Raw genomic sequence first — 16451 nt, 5'->3', positions numbered from 1 at the left:
AACAAACACTTGGCTTTGTCTGGGGCCTGTGAAGGGAGGCATCCTCCCCACCTATCCATGGGAAAGTACCAGGACTTTGTGGGCTGCGCTGCAGCGGGGTGTCTTTATTGCCTGTGATGTTGTAAGGGCCTCGCTCTGTTAATAACACTTCCATGCATGTATATGTCCACCCCGCCCAATAGTTTGGAGTTAATGCCATGCTGCCCTCTGGATGTGGCCATTTGTCTTTTAGAGATGGGTATAGGAAGGGCATGGTTGGGGAAGGCTTTCTCCCAACCCAGAAACAAGAACTCTGCCAACCCAGAATTCCCAATCAAGGCCTAATTTTGCTGTTGGTAATAGTGAGCAACCCCAACAGCCCAGTTAGGGGACTTGGTTTCCTTGCTTGAAACCTCTGCAGCCCCCACCCCACACTCAGTACCTGCTTCTGTGCCGGGACTAAACTTGTGTCCCCAAGGCGGTAGCTTCAGGAGGCCAGGCAGTCATCTGTCTCCCAGCTGCACAGCGGGCTGGACCCTATGTGAAGAGACATTAGGATCCCATGCCCACCACTGTCACCAGGCTCTGTATCTGAGAGAAGGTATGGCCCTTCCAGAACAGGCGTCTTTTTTGGTAAGGCAAAGAGCAGGTCACACAGCCAGCTAATAGGGGGCAGGGTGCATTCCCAGCCCTAACTGGGCCCAGCAAGGTAAGGGACTGGCTTGAGGTAAGCAGCCTCTGGCCTCCTTGCAGGAAGTAGGCTCCTTGCCCTAGACAGAAAAGGCCTGAGGTCATCAGCTTTTTTCTGAGACTTTTTTTTTTCCCACTAGCCCCAAACCCAGGAAATCTTGTTTCCACAGCTCTGTGTGGGGAGCACAGAGACAGAGTTGTCCTTCCAAGTGGTAGGGGAGGCATTTGCAGAATAGAGGGTACCTAAGTGCCGCTTGGGGGTTCAGATATATCAATATGGCAGTTGGGGTCCAAGAGAGGGTTGAAATATTGGCATGCATGACATTTACAGGTGGGACTCTTGGGTGTTTTATGGGAATAATTGAAAATTAAGGCCCAGCCCAGTGCAAGGTGAGGTATCTCTGTAGGTGCTGCGAAGCTCTCCCCAAGGGGAGAGACCCAGAGGACATTGCTCCTACTCCAACTGTCCCTCCTACCTGTGCTGCCCTGGGCTCTTCTGGAAGCTCCAGGCTCTAAACAGCACAGGAGGATGTCTGTGGATGGGAGTACAGAGGAGAAGGACTCGCTCTAGACACACAGGGGCAACTGGTGCTGTGTGGGTGCCTTTCTGGTTCCTGCCTCAGCCTGCTCTGGGTTTGTCTTGTTCTTTTTTTAAAATATTTATTTATTTGTTTATTATGTATACAATATTCTGTCTGTGTGCATACCTGCAGGCCGGAAGAGGGCACCAGACCCTATTACAGATGGTTGTGAGCCACCATGTGGTTGCTGGGAATTGAACTCAGGACCTTTGGTTAATGCTCTTAACCTCTGAGCCATCTCTCCAGCCCCCGTTTGTCTTGTTCTTAGCTTCTTTCCTTCTCTGTCTCTCCCTCCCTCCCTTCCTTCCTTCATGTGTATGTATGCTTGTGAATGGGCATGCACAGGGCAGAGGATGCCGAGTGTCTCCCTCCATCACTTCCCACCATGTACCATTGAGACGGGGTCTCTCACTGAGCCCGAAACACCCTGTTTTAGCTGAGCTGACTAGGATCTGCCTGTTGCCACCCTCCAACATTGGAGTGCAGCCATGCCCAGCTTTTTTTTTTTTTACACAGGCCCTAGGATTCAAACTCAGGCTATGCTTGCAAAGCAAGAGCTTTTACCCATTGAGCCATCTCAGCAGCCTTCTACTTTCTTTTATTTAAATTAGGGAGAGGTTCCATACATAATTTCTATATTTACATTATTTCCACCCCTTCCTTTCTCCAATTCCTCCCACGTTCTCCCTTTCCTATTCAGATTCATGACCTCTTTTTTATGATTATTATTGTTATATATACACACACACAACACACTCATAGCCTACTGAGTCACTTAGGGTTGTTCTTCTGTATATGTTCAGGGCCGACCACTTGGGATTAGATAACCCATCAGAGGTGGGGGGGGGACAACAACAATGGACTAATCTTCCTTCTCTGAACAATTGATTGCCCATAGCTCTTCATCTAGGGGTGCGGCCTTATGAAACGTCCCTCACCCATGTTGGCATGTCAGCCGGTACTGTCACTATGGAGGTCCTATGTAGGTGACTGTATTGTTGAGATTTCCTGGGTGCAGCTTCGCTGTCATCTCCAGGAGACACTGTCTAGCAGATATTCCGGTCCTCGGGCTCTTACAGGCTTTCTACTCGCCCTTCCACCGTGTTCCCCGAGTCTCAGGTTTAGGGGTCACATTGAGATGTGTCAGTTGAGTCTGAGAGCCCAGTGGTTGCTTCGGCTCTGCATTTTGACCAGTTGTGGCTCTCTGTAACCGTCTCTATCTGCTGCAAAGGGAAGCTTCTTTGATGAGGGGTGAGAGCTACACTTCCCGGTGGGCAAAAGGATGAGCATTTAGAATAAAGTTAGAAAGCATATAGGTTTAAGAAAATGGCGGTTGTAGGTTCTCTTCTAGGTCTAAGAGCTGCCCAGAAATAGATAGTCGGACAGGTTTGCAGTCTTGGTTTCTTCAGGTGCTACCTCTACAAATGACCCGAGACTCCCCACTTTCTCTCTATATAGCTATATATGGCTCCTCTCTTCACCCTGCACCCGTTGCCTCCCGCTTTGACACTGGCGTGAATTTTGGTCTGCGTCCATAGGGTTTCCGCCAAACACCTAAGCCAGTTTTTTCCACTCACCTCTGATTTTTCACTAACAACCCTTCCCACGAGTCTCTGGAGGCAATTAGAGTCCAAGGTTTCGCCTCTGAGGAACTTCATTTAGGGACAATTTAAGATAATCACAGGTGCGTGCTTCCCTCCCCCACCAGTGAATACACCCGAGACAAACAGGTTTATATGGGAGAATAAGCAAATTAAATGAGTCAGGAAGTCAAGTGGGCAGGGAGCGGAAACAAGCCCTGTGGGATCTTAACCCCCAGCAGAAAGCCTCAGAGGCTAGCGTGCTCAGGACCTGACGGACACGACAGAGCAGGCCCCGAGTAGATGAGAGATTGCTGTGCTCATTCCTCACCCAGGAATAGCTGGAATGGGAGATGCACCGGGGCCTGCTTCCCAGTGATCACCCCCATAGCACCCTAAAGAAAACATCCCATTCCCCTTGTCCCTCCAGCCCCCAACAAGCCCTGCACATCCTCATATCCCAGCATAGCTGATCCTAATACACCAAACTGGAAGTTAACGAGGGCCTTCTCTTGTGAGACCCGTGGAGGATCTGCAAATATAAGCGGAAGCTAATCACTGTGGCCTTCTCCAAACTCAGAAAAAAACTCAACCGAGAATCTCAAGCCTAAGTTGCCACCAAACCCTTTTGCAATTCTCCTTTTCTCCAGCATCCTCTGTGGGTCACTGAGTCCTGCTGCTGTCATCCACTCATGGTGGCGAGCAGCGGGCCAGGGGAGGAGGTCCCACCAAGGTTCCTTTGGACTGGCCGATGGCTTCCTAGGCACAGTGGGATGGAAGGCAGGGCTTGGAGGGTCAAAGCTGCATTGAGTAAACCCTCCTTGGAGCAGCTCAGCCTCCTGGTCATGGAGGAAAACTGGAGAAAACAAGATTCTGTCCAGGAGCCGTCCCGGCAGCCCGCCAGGAGCCCAGGCAGCTTGGACAGGGTCCCCATGGACACAATTGGCCCAGTGTGGGGCACAGCACCTCAGGCAGGCTGGCTTCCCGGTGCGAGCTGAATGGCCCCTCACCCTACCACTCGGCTGATTTACGAGCTGGCTTTTCTGGCTTGTGATTTAAGGAGGTGCTTTAGTTAGCTTTTCGGGGAGCCCGGTACAGGAGGTGTTAGGTAAATCTGGGCAGGATGCTGGCCTCCTACCTGGTCCCTCTGGGGTTGCTTCGGTTTTCTCATGTGTACAGAGGCATGAAGGTAACCTGCAGTGCTCGACACACGGGAGAGGGACTAGGGAAGGGCTAGAGGGTACCCTTCCTCACCAGGCACTCACCTGGGGTGCCAGAGAGACTCGTGTGCCCGAGGCCTGGCTCAGACCTCTCAGGCACAGTCTTCCTCAACAGTATCTGCCCTCTCTTGGCCTCAGTTTCCTCACTTGGAAACCAGGGGGCTACACCATAGAGATTCTGTTGGGTTTGGGGGCTTAATAGAGTATCCCTCTGGCTATGTCCAGCATCAGGGTGATGCTGAGACTCTTGTCCCCCTCTGCTGGCTCTTTGACCAGAAGCCTCTAAAGCAATGGTTCTCAACCTGTGGGTTACGACCCCTTGGGGGTCACATATCCCCTTGAGGGTCACATATTGGATATTTGCATTCTGGTTCTTAACAGCAAAATTACAGTTATGAAGCAGCAACAAAAATAATTTTATGTTTGGGATCACCACCTGAGGAGCTGTATTAAAGGGGTGCTCTAGAGCGTCTTTCCCTGCTTCTCTTTGGTGTGTGACTCGGGGTCTCCTTGAGGTGCTATGATGAGCTGCCATGATGTTGGGCATGCCCCCTCCCTGGGTTGGGACCCCCTGTGACAGCTGCTGCAGCCAGTGGCTGGGTAGAGGGCCCTGTATTCAGGTGGCTTGTGTGGTTGATAGTATGCCCCCGCCTCAGGGTTGCCTGGCCCAGCCCTGTCTGCAACAACTGGATATGGTCTGCAGAGCGCATGGCATCTGCAGTACCCTGGCAAGCATTTACCTTCAGGGCCAGCACTAGCTAGTCGTATTCCTCCCACAGTTGTCAAGCCACAGGTTCAGAAGGGGCTGCCGTGGCCCTGGTTGAGACTAAAGAATGAACTTGCTGGGTGTGGTAGCACACACCTTTAAGCTCAGGAGGCAGAGGAAAGCAAATCTCTGTGAGCTTGCGGCCAGCGTGGTGTACATAGAGAGATCCAGGCCAAGGCTTCGTAGTAAGACCCTGTCTCAAATCATGGCTGTTGTCGTTGTTGTCATCGTTACCATCGTCTGGTTCGGGGACAAGTGACATTACAGAACTGTTGTCCTCATCGTGTGCTTTCCCAAGCCACCCCCGTGCCTTCACAGTGGCCTCGCTGGGACAGTTGTTCATTTCCCAGTCTCTAGAACTCTCGTCTGTAATATTTAACTCTTGCATACTCATCCTGACTCCTCTTCAAAGCTCTGCAGTATCCTACCAAGCAGATCCACCACACCGGACTCACTTTGCTGCAGGGGAGTGCCTTCTTTGCTGCGGCCTGCAGTGCGCAGCTGCTCTACGCATCCCTGCAATCCCTTCCTCGCGTTTTTCTTTTAATCCCGCAAGCATTTACCGGGCACTTCCACAGACCAAACTCCATGTTGCTTTAGAATGAACTCTTAGCAGAAATATCTAGGCCTGAGGAAGAACAGTGTTCCTTCTATGGATCTGAATACTCACGTCGGTGTCTTCTCCAGCAGAGATGCCAGTGCATCTGGAGTAAGAGCACCCTGCCCCTGGATAGGGTGAAGTCACAGCAGTCTGCCCTGCTATTCAGTGCTGGCTCAACCTATCACTCAGTGCATCCTCAGTTATTCCTATGTACTTGGCTTCAGAGGGGCGGCTTGCTCAGGATGGGGTTTGACCCAGGATTTTGGAACATGCTGTATATCACCAAGTGGCTGCTGTGGCCTGTGTTCCTTCAGGTCCTCTGGGCACCTGGGTTCCCTGTTTCGTGCTTCTTAGTGGAGCAGATGTGACTGAGGCAGAGGCTGGCTTACCAGAAGTCCCTGGAGAGCCACAAGGTCAGAAAGCCAGTTTCTAAGCTCAGGTCACACTTGCATAGAGCAGGAACTCCCAGGGAGCAGCTGGCTGACTATGGTCACCATGAAGGGAGGGGAGCGCTCACTGGGAGCAGAGAGATCAGGACAGAGATTCCAAGGGGAAGCACCACTCTGCTACCTGGTACCCTGGCAAGTTGTTCTTAGGAGTATCATCCCCCCTCCCAGGGTGTCAAGGCCCTGGCAGCCTCACTTTTGCCTACTAACAGGATCCGTGTCTCAGTCGCTGAGCTCTGCTCGTGGCACCAGGTCCTCAGGTGGCAGGATTCAGTGATGCCAGCCAGCTGCCAGACCAGCAAGGATAACCCCTCTCCATGCCCGTGCTCTCCTGGCACCCTATAAAAACTCTGAGTTGAGGGGTGCAGCCTCAGGAAGCCAGCTTGAGAAGGCCGAGTGGCTTTTCCGAGAGGCCCTGAGTGAGTGGACCCTGGCCCCGTGCCCTGGGTGTGGCGGGTACAGATCTCTCAGGGACCCAGCTGTTGCGCTCGGCAAGGGGTGGGACCAACTTGTATAAATCCAAACACACATACCAGGTGCTTACCATGTTTTCTTCAAAACATGAACAGCTGTTAGAGGTTCCTCTGTCCCAGGCCAACTGCCAGCCCCCAACAGTCCTGCCTTTGCCTGCCTTTAGGTGACCATTGTTCATCGCCTGACAGTCCAGTCCTGGACCCCCATGGGATCTAGACCAGGCTACATAGGTTTCCAAACCAACCTCTCAACCCCAGCTCTATGACCACGGGCAGGCCACTTACCCTTGGGTTGTCAGCTGTAAGATAGGGGTAGCATCTCCTTCCCTAACTGCCGTGAAGACAAGAGTTGTGTGGAGCAAGTCCTCTCCCTAGGTCCCTGGGACGCACAGGCGTCCATCCTGGGTAGACTCTCCAGGGCCGTCACTTTCACAGATGACTTTGTGAACTTCTCCTTGGCTTGAGGACCCCAGAGGTATGAGTTGCTGCATTTTCTGTCTTAGGAGAAATCTCAAGTTCCTTGTCACCTGTCCCCGGCACCGCTGCAGGAGTGTTTGCAGGGCCTGAGTATCTGTTGCTTGCAGAGGCTTGCTCAGAGACTGCATTGCACCCTGTGGCCAGCACACAGCTTTGCGGTTCTGTTGAGAGCCCCTTAAGGATAATGCTTTCTGCTGAAATATGTGGGCCTCAGGACCTGGCGATAATCCCTCCTGCTGGTCCAGTATGACTTCCCAAAAGGCCTGGAAGCTATCCCTGCCCACTCTGACTGGAACCAGCTGAGAAACAACAGGAAACAGAGGCACAACTGATCGGCCACCTAGTGTAGCAGGCCTACATCAGCCTTCTGTCAGGGAACAAGCTCCAGCTTCGGGTCCTGCCATCTGCTCTCTTCATCCAGCCTGTCCCCCTAGGCCCAGCACTTGCTGCGGGCACGCTGTGCCCCAGCCACTTTGTCTCCTTACCTTCCCACTGTGGCCTCGGGAGGGGCTTGTCTCAGCTCACCTTCATAGCCAGAGAAGGCTCTGAATGTCCATTTGCCCAAGGACTCACGGGTGTCAAAGCCAGCCCTCTGGGAACCCCTGTGTCCCTGTGTGAAGGCTGAGGACAGACGGCAGGACCAGGGCTGATACCATACAGCTATAGGAGAGCAAAAGGTGCTAATGTGGGTGCTATGGGCACGGAGTGGGTACCTGAGGAAGGAGGCCAGAGCTGGGAGTTGGAGGGCTTCAAGGAAAACTGCCTGCTGGACATACATGTTCCTTGGGGATTGAGTCCCAGCACAAAGTTTCACGGGGCAGGTCAGAAATGCACTTGAGTGCAGGGTGCCTGGCGTAAGAACACACATTAGAGGCAGTGGAGGTGGGGTAAGCAGGAGCCACTTGTCTTGTCCTTCCATAGCTGCCCACAGCTTCCGTCCCCTGTTGGGTCTACCAGATTGCTCAAGAAGCCAGATTGTAGCTTCTGGTTTTGTTTTGTTTGCTCTGAGTTTTTTTGAGATAAGGTCTCGTAAAATATAGCCTTGGCTGACCTGGAACTCACTAGTAGACCAGGCTGGCCTTGACTACAAAGAGATCCACCTGCTGCTGCCTCCCAAGTGCTGGGATTAAAGGTGTGCGCCACCACACCTGGCTGGCTTTTAGTTTTGGAGGGCTCTGTAGGTACCAACTAGAAACTCTAGAGATCCTCAGTAGGCATACAGAGGACACCTACCGCACACTCCAGACGTGGCCAGGGACTTAGAGGAGAACACCGTCGCGAACAGCTAGCTTCTGCTTTACCCACACTCACCTCACAGGAAGCTGTCCACTGTGTGGAGGAGGTTCAGGTGGCTCCATGGGCTGGGTTCTGGTTGGTAGGTGTCATCAGTTGAACTAAATCACGAATAGACCAGGCAGCAGGGTGATCCTGGGCAGTAGGTAACAGTGTCCATTGCAAAATCCTTCCTGGCTTCTGCTACCAGCTGCCTGATATCTCTAACACCTCAGGTCTGACATTACTCAGACCTGGTTTCTGGTCCTGGTGACTCTGTAAGGTGCTTCTGTGGCCCTTCCCAGAGGCCTACAGCCCTCCGTCTTGTCAGCTTTTATGGACTATGGGCTCTCTTCACCTCACAGTCAAAGCTACAGACATTTTTCAGCTGAGATTTGGACCGGAGGTGGAAGGAGGGGAGAGGTGCCCCTGTCTCGGATGTCAGGGTCTGGCCAGAGGTCACCAAGCACAAAAGCAACTCCCAGAGGGGCCATTCAGAGGAGCCTGGATCCAGATTAGGTTGAAATGTTGCAAACCCACTCTGCCATTACCACAGGGGCTCTGGGCTGTCCCCACCCTCTAAGTCATTGTTCCTTGTCCCTAGACACATGGGCCACAGCTGTACGGAGTGCTGGGCAGAGCTCCTGGGGATATCCTGCCAGGTCTGCACCCAACAGGTGGAGGACCCAATGACCCAGAGTTCAGCTCATACGCTGGCTGGCTGTCATCTCCCCACAACCCAGGGCTCTGAGCGTCATGTCGTGGGGCCAGAGGTAATGAAGCAAAGGGTATCTCAGCATCTGAGTCAGGAGAAACTAAGACACCAGCAGGTTTGTCTCCCACAAAAGCCAGAAGAATGGGGCTTGGAGACCTGCCTACCCTGGCTACGTATCAAGTCTGCTCTGAAGGCCACAAGGGACACCTCTCCATTAGACACAACAGGGCTTCCTGCTGTCTACCTGTCATGTTTCCTGGGGCCCAGTGGGGCAGGCAGGAGACCAGGTTGTCACATATGCAACCAGAAGCCAGCCCCCTGACCTGTGTGAGACCTCTGGTATCTCCTTTCCCTGCCTCAGTTTACCCATCAAGGCTTAGCGCTCCTGAAACTGACAAGCACCATCTCCTGCTAGCAGGGACATCTGGGTCCCTCCCAGTTGGAGGACAGGTCAGCTTGGGAAATGGACTCTGGGTCCTTTAGACTCTGTCTCAGAAGAATTTAGTAAGGTCAGCCCTGCCCCACCATAGGTCTTCAGCTGTCGATGGGGCTGAGACCACCAGGGACCTGAGGAAGCCATGGAGCTACAACCGACAGCATGCCCCCTCCTGCCTCTGGGCTGCACGTCCAGCCTCCAACATGTGCTGCCCACATGCAGGGGAGGGTGTGTCTCAGGGGGGGGGCACAGGTCCCCACCCACTCGTAGCTCTGCCGACATGCTGACAGGTTTTGGCCCTGGTGGAGGTGGAGCAGGAATGAGAGCACACAGCTGGAGCCCTGAGAGGGGGATGGGAGCCGGGGCACTACAGCATGGGAGCTCATCTGGAGCAGAGGGCTGGGAGACAGGGCTCCTCGCCACTGCACAGAGGGCTGGCTGGGAGCCCTGCCCTCCTCCTCAGCCTGGCTCTTCCGTGGAGAAGTGCAGGCATTGGGGGTTGGGCTGGTGGCCCTCAAAGTGTACAGCATTTCCAGTTGCACTGCACTCCTGCTGGGGTGTCTGAGGAAGGGGTGATCCCATTACAGAGCCAAAATGGCAGAGCATCGGGCAGGACACTGGGCCTGAGCCCTGGCCACATTTTTGCTTTGTTGGACTGGTAAGAGAAGGAACATTTTGGTTACCTGTGCTGACTGCGAGGGTGGTGCCAGTCATAGAAGGTGTCTCCACTTCCTTTAGTGGCCAAGGAGCCACAGCCCTAATATAGTGGTTGGAGTGAGAATGGCCCCCGTAGGCTCACATGTTTGAATGTTTGGTTCCTAGTTGGTGGAGTGTCTAGGAAGGATTAGGAGGTGTGGTCTTTTTGTTGGAGGAGGCGTGTCACTGGGGTTGGGTTTTGAGGTTGCAAAAGCCCATGCCAGACCCTCTGTTTTTGACTCCATCTTGCTGATAAGATAGATGTGAGCTTCCAGCTACGGCTTCAGCACCATGCCTGCATGCCTGCTGCCACGCTTCCCATCATGATGGTCATAGACTAACCTGAAACCAAAGGAAGCCCCCAATTAAATGCTTTCTTTTATATGCTGCTTGGTCATGGTGTCTCTCTACAGCAATAGAATAGCAACAAGACACCTCAGTAGGGGCCTCGTGACTCTTTCAGGTCTGCCGTTGGCCAGCCTCTGTTGTTGGAGCTTGGAGCTGGGTGAAGGCCCCAATCCTTGACGTGTGGCCACCCTTCACATTGCTCCAGGCCAATGAAGAATCCTGATGAAGCTTTGACCATGGTGGCTTCAGCTGGCATCAGGTAGGGACAGGACTGGAGATTCAGGCTTCAGACTGAGGCTTACCAAGGGTACAAGAGCAAGTACTGGCACCCAAAGTTGGAGGGTGCCATGAACTTAGGGAGCAGGAAGGCCCAGCCCTCCAAGGGCTGTAATAGGAATAAATCTCATTGTAAGTCTCTCAGCCACCAGGCCTTGGCTGTAGTGGATACCAGAGAGGCCTTGACTGAATGAGGACATGGGCTTTACCTAAATATGTTTATAAACAGAATGACCCAGTGTTTCCCCCAAGGGACAGGGCAGAAACACCCAGCTCCAGGCACACTCTTTCCCACCCACTACAGAACCTAGGTCTACTGTTATAACAAAACAGAGGAAGAGGAGCATTTGCCTGAGAATTATGTCCAGGGTGAACCACCCAACTACACTCCTGGGAGATCGCTGACCCTCGGGCACCAGCCAGTAGCCCAGCACAGGCCAGTGCTGACTTCTGGCCGGGTTTGAGATGGCCCGGCCTCTTGCCTGCTCCTCTGGCACCCAGGGAACTGTGTCTTGACCGTGTGTGTTCTGAACCAGCAGGTAGACCGTGGGAATCCTTTGAATACATGCCCAGTGGAGGGGTATCCCAGTAGGCTTCCAGAAGAGTTTGGATTTATAGACCAGAAGAAGCAGGTCTCCCAGCCCCCTTCTGGCCTTTGCGGGAGCCACTCTCTGGTATCTAGGCTCCCGGGTAGTTCAGCTTCCCACCCCACCCACATTCAGATATAAAAAATGCCCTTTGCCTCTGGCCTCATGAAGATCCCCTCTGTCCTCCAGCTGCGTCACTGTGGCCTAAAGTTGGCATTACCACCCCATGCCAGTTCCCAGTTCACTGAATGCTCTGTCCCTGGGCAGCCCCAGACCTGGCCTCAGCCACCAGGGGCAGCAGCCCAACTGCTCCAAAGCAGTGGACAAGAATGCATGCCTCCCTGTAGGCAGGAGAGCCCTGCGCTGCTCTTGGGGAGCAGGCAGGGGCTGGGAGAGAGCAGGAGCGAGCCCCTGGCAGTGCTGCCCCTGAGTAGGTCCTCGACAGGCTCCTGTCATCTGTGCCCTGGAGGTGGAGGTAGTGGGAGGCTGTCCTTGCTGGGCTTCTTTGCTTGGGTCCCGGTGCCATTTTCCTTCACAGGGTACAAAGCCCCTCCCTGTGACGCTGGCCCGTGGGCTGCGTGCACAGAACCGCCTTGTTTCTGCCCTTACTCAGTCCTTCCCTGCTCTCAGCTCCTGGGACCTGTGGGGGAGGAATAGCTAATGGCAGGCAGCACCCTGCCTCCCAAGCCCTTTGTTCATTCACTGGGTGATAGTTACTTCCTGGGTGCTGCTGGGGCCAACCCCACACTGGGGACAAGAGGGCGAGAAACTTGGCCCCTCCGTCTTGGAAGCACTGTCACTGGCAGGTGGAGAAGCAGGGCGTTGTCCAGTCACAGTGGGACGGGGGACAAGCTCTGTGTGCTCAAAGAGCGCCATACGCTATAGATAGTGCAGGGTCAGAGGTAGGGACTCCAGTGAGTGGAGTCGTGAAGGGTATGTAGGAGTTCTCATAGAACAAATTTCAAGAGCATTCTAGGCCAGGCGGTGGTGGTACACACCTTTATTTAATCTTAGCACTCGGGAGGCTAAGTGGATCTCTAAGTTCAAGACCAGCCTGGTCTACAGAGCGAGTTCCAGGACAGTCAGGAGGACTACACAGAGAAACCCTATCTCAAAGAAGAAAAAGAAAGAAAGAAAGAAAGAAAGAAAGAAAAAAAGAAAAAAAGGGGGGACATTCTAAAGAAACACTTGATACAGGAGGATGACTTTAAGTTTGAAGGCAGTCTGGCCTCCCTAGTAAGACTGTCTCAAGAGGGAAAGGGGGAAAGGTAGGTCTCAGGATTCTAAAGCTTAGCACAGACAGTGGCCTCTGAGTGTGGGGACTGTCTGAAGCTTGTGGCTGTCATGTGGAGGGGTCGAGGCGGGTGGTACTGCTCTACTGAGTGTCTGGGCTGTGGGCATTTGAGACCCTCAGCAGTTTATACAGCAGAGAGGCCAGAGCAGGTGAGCATCCTGAAACATCCTGACTGAAGGAGAGAAGGAAGGAGACCAAACTGAAGAGGATTCTAGTTGATCCAGTGGAGGGGCAGGGGGCAAGCTGGAAGGAACCAGTCTGGCCTGGGCAGAAAATACCCCCTTTTCCTGTGAAGAATTCACCAGAGGGTAGAATGGCAGCCATGCTGGTGGAGGCCAACCTGATCATGCAGCTTCTTCTGTGAGACCCACCACAGGCTGCTGGGACAGAGGAGTGACTCTCCCAGGCAGGCCCCTAAGCCCCAGACTCCAGACAGTACCCAGGTGAGCTGGACAGCTGGCAAAGCTGCTTCTGCCCCACTTCCAGCCGGCATCCAAGGGCCAGAGTTGCCTGCTGTGAACAGGCATCCTGTGTCATCCCCAGGACGATGGTGGAAGCTGAGCTCAGGCCTTGGAGCCCTTCACAGACTTCCTGACCTTCTGGCTACCCATCCTACGCTCCAGCCTGGCTGTGTTCCTTTCCTTCTCTGCACAGGCCCCACCCATGAATGCGGAGCCATTTATTCCTATCACCCTTCCCTGTGGCGAGAGGCTCCCCTGGTCTCTTCTAGTTCAGGGCCTTGGCAGCCACAGGGAAGCCCCTCTCCTCCAGGACATAATCTCCAGCCAGTATTCTAGAGTTGTCAAAACCAGTCTCTGAAACGGACAACGCTGGTTTTCGCTATTCTCAGACAGCTGAACCACTTCCTTCAGGCTGGGTGGAGGCTTGAGGGGGCAATAATAATCTACCGCAGGTAGATACAGTTCCCAAGAAGTGTGAGTCAGGCCTGGGGTAGTCCCAGTAGCATGGCCCTTAGCAGTGGAAGGTTTTCAGAGGCTGGCCCTCCCCCTGCCACACCCCAGCAGACTGCTTAGTGTGAAGCCATGAAACCTTGGGACAGTGGGAAGGAAGGGAATTTCTGGTTGCTAAGACGGGACTCTGCCTCACAGCCCTGGCAAGGCTGCCCGTGGCCCCTGGGATGAGGCCCACATGTCTTCAGAGGACTGTGAAGATGAGCCCTCCCTGGTCCCTCCTGTGCACAGTGCTGTCTCCCTAGAGTCCATTCTGAACTCAGAACTCAATCGCATTGAGTGTCCAGGCTTCTGCACCAGCTCAGTGTCCAGCCGGACTGCAGGTGTGGCCAGTGAATGGGTAGGCGTGGTCCTAGTCCTCAGCATCCCAGCAAGTGAATGGGTAGGCATGGTCCTGGTCCTCAGCATCCCAGCCAGAGAATGGCTCTGCTAGGAGCCCCTGGCATCCCTATGAGGCAGCAGTGACCTCCAAGAACTGGGCAGCACATGGCACCCCAGAGCATCAGGGAAGGGAAGAGTTCTGGTTGTCAACGCCCTAACTGTCCCCACAAAGCACCTGTACCAGGCCAGCTCCCTAGTTGCCAACAGGGTGCTCTCGCTGGGGGACCCTTCTGCTAGATGCAGACGGGAGCCGGGGCTAGCGGTTATTCTGGGGCAGAGTGGTGTGGAGTGGCAGACGGGAGTGTGTACCCTGGTGGGTCTGCAGAGGAAGGCACAGTGGGAGCCACAGTCCTGGCTACCTGGCAGGGCAGAGAGCACGGAGGTGTCTTCAAGGTAAAGCAAGGCCCGTGCTACATGCTAGAAGGCAGTTTCATAGTGGATAACTGGCAGTGACTTCAGAAGGCCGTTGTAGGGTCACTGGCTGCTTAGGTTTGAGTGTGGTTTGTCCCCCAAAGGCTCATGAGATGGAGGCTTGGTACCCAGTGTGACCATGTGGGATGTGATGGCACCTTTGAACGACTTGGGGTTTTCAGGAGAGTTGGGGTGGTTCTTGTGGGCACTGAGAGGAAGAACCTGCTTAGTAGTGAGTGTTTAAAGCTTAAGCCTGACCCCTGAATCACTCTCTTATACCACGTTCCTACCGTGACATCGTCCTTTATGCTATCCGTGAGAGAGTAACGTGTGATCTTCAGTCTCTAAGAAACTGGAGCTGCACAAACGTCTTCTCTTTATGTTGCCTGGGCTCTAGTATACAGTAATAACAGTGATGGACTGCATGCTGCTAAACTAATCTACAGCTCTGTCTTCCAGGCCCAGTGATGAGCATCATCCAGAGGTAAAGGCTGACGGGTATGTGGACAACCTTGCCGAGGCTGTGGACCTGCTGCTGCAACACATGGACAAGTGACAGGCCATCAGAGCCAGTGGACAAGTACACCACCCTGTGCCCATGCTTCTTCCCACCACTGTGTCCCCCTCCCCACACTTCCAGGCCCAGGCTACCCAAAGCTCTGCTGGCCCTGCCCTCTGCCCACTGCCAGCATGGGCGGGTGCAGGAAGTTCTGGGATGCTTGTCCCTGGGCCATAGCTGGACATCCCCTTCCTCAGCCTCCCTCCCCAGCCTCTGGCCTGCTCCCCTCCCTGGCCCATGCCATGTTCCCCATAGTGACATTCAGGAAGGCAGAAGAGACCTGTTAGTCCTCCAGAAAATGAAACCCTCGGACATGGCTGGAAGGTCCCTGTGAGACGGAGTCCCTGAGTTCCTTCAGTTACCATTCGCACTGGTCCTTCATTGGCACCCTCCAATTGGATGAGACATGTTGACTCCTCTCTCCGATGTGAGCGAGGAACCTACAGAAAACCCTGGGGCATTCCCTGTACAGTCCGGGAAGCCCAGCGCTGAGCCAGCCTACCCACAACTCACAGCCCTACGTGGCTCCAGGCAGAGTGACTGATTAGCACTCTGCCCCCTACCGCTTCCCTATGGCAGTCTAATGCTCTCCCTGTCCCCACGAGCTACCCAGACACGGACAACTTTGGGCAACCGACAACTACCCTCCCACAGAGCAGAAATGTCCACCTCTACAGTCAATGCTGCAGGCACAGGAAGTACCGTGGAGTCAGGATGCACAGACTTGAATGTGTTGTGCCCAGTGCACAGAACAAACTGACTCAATAAATAATCAACAGTCTGCCTTTGACTCAGCTTTTGTTGGTGAGGGTCTAAAGTGGGTAGAAAGAGAATGGAGGCCCCGAACAGGGTCTTAAGTTCCAACCCTGTTTCTGCCACTTGCTGGAGCCACTGAACAGTAGAGGGGCAAGGCTACAGAACTTCTTACCTGCTCTGACCCCTTTAAGAAATTAAGACATGGAGGCTGATAGTGGCCAAGGAGAGTTTCTTTGTCTCTAATGGGAGAAGACAGACCAGGGCAAACACCAGCCCCTGCCTCCTGTATTCATTCATATTTTTAAAGATTTTATTTTCAGTTCTGTTTATTTGTGTGTTACATGTATGTACGGACAAGCATGACATGGGTGCACTTGTGGAGGTCAGAGGAACAGCTTGTTAGAGCTGGTTCCCTCCTGCTACCTTTACAGAGTTTTGGGGGCTCGAACTCAGGTCATCAGGCTTGCATGGCAAGCACCTCTACCAGCTGAGCCCTCACCAGTCCTGAGATTTCATTACTACAGCAGAATACCAGAGGCAGGCTGAGTGTGGTGGGGTTGGACACTCATAATTCTCACACTTAGGAAACAGGAGCAGGAGGATCGTCACAAATTCCAGGCCAGCTTCAGCTACACGGTGAAACTGTCACAAAAATGGTAACAAAAACTGAAAGAAAAAAAGGAAGAAAAGAGGAAGAGCAGGTTATATAGCTCAGTTTGGGAGGTTGGAGGGCACAGCACCAGCCTCAGTTGAAGACTCATAAAGACCTCATGGAATCTGTCATGGTAAGATAGGAAGACAGAGGGGGTGTCCCTTTTGATGGAATGTCCCCCATCTGACCTAAGAAACTAAAGCTTTTGTTTGTTTTTGTTTTTTTGAGACAGGGTTTCTCTGTGTAGCCCTGGTTGTCCTGGAACTTGAGCTGTAGACCAGGCT

At 53.5% G+C, this 16451-nt stretch overlaps 1 protein-coding gene across 1 annotated transcript in view; it reads left to right on the top strand.

The window, feature by feature from the left end:
• The window catches only part of LOC121457615 (phospholysine phosphohistidine inorganic pyrophosphate phosphatase), an 86048-nt gene extending 70508 nt beyond the window's left edge, over positions 1-15540 (top strand). Inside the window, exon 7 of the mRNA XM_041666520.1 lies at positions 14660-15540. Coding sequence (XP_041522454.1) covers positions 14660-14756 — 97 coding nt within the window. The 3' untranslated portion in view covers positions 14757-15540. The remainder of the gene's footprint in view (positions 1-14659) is intronic.
• The last annotated feature ends 911 nt before the right edge of the window (positions 15541-16451 follow it).

This window comes from Microtus oregoni, unplaced genomic scaffold (genome assembly GCF_018167655.1).
Source record: "Microtus oregoni isolate MIOR12 unplaced genomic scaffold, Mior012 000016F_ref0000370, whole genome shotgun sequence".
Classification (NCBI taxonomy): domain Eukaryota; kingdom Metazoa; phylum Chordata; class Mammalia; order Rodentia; family Cricetidae; genus Microtus; species Microtus oregoni.
Note: the sequence above shows the minus strand (reverse complement) of the source record. Positions and strands in the feature narration are given on the sequence as shown.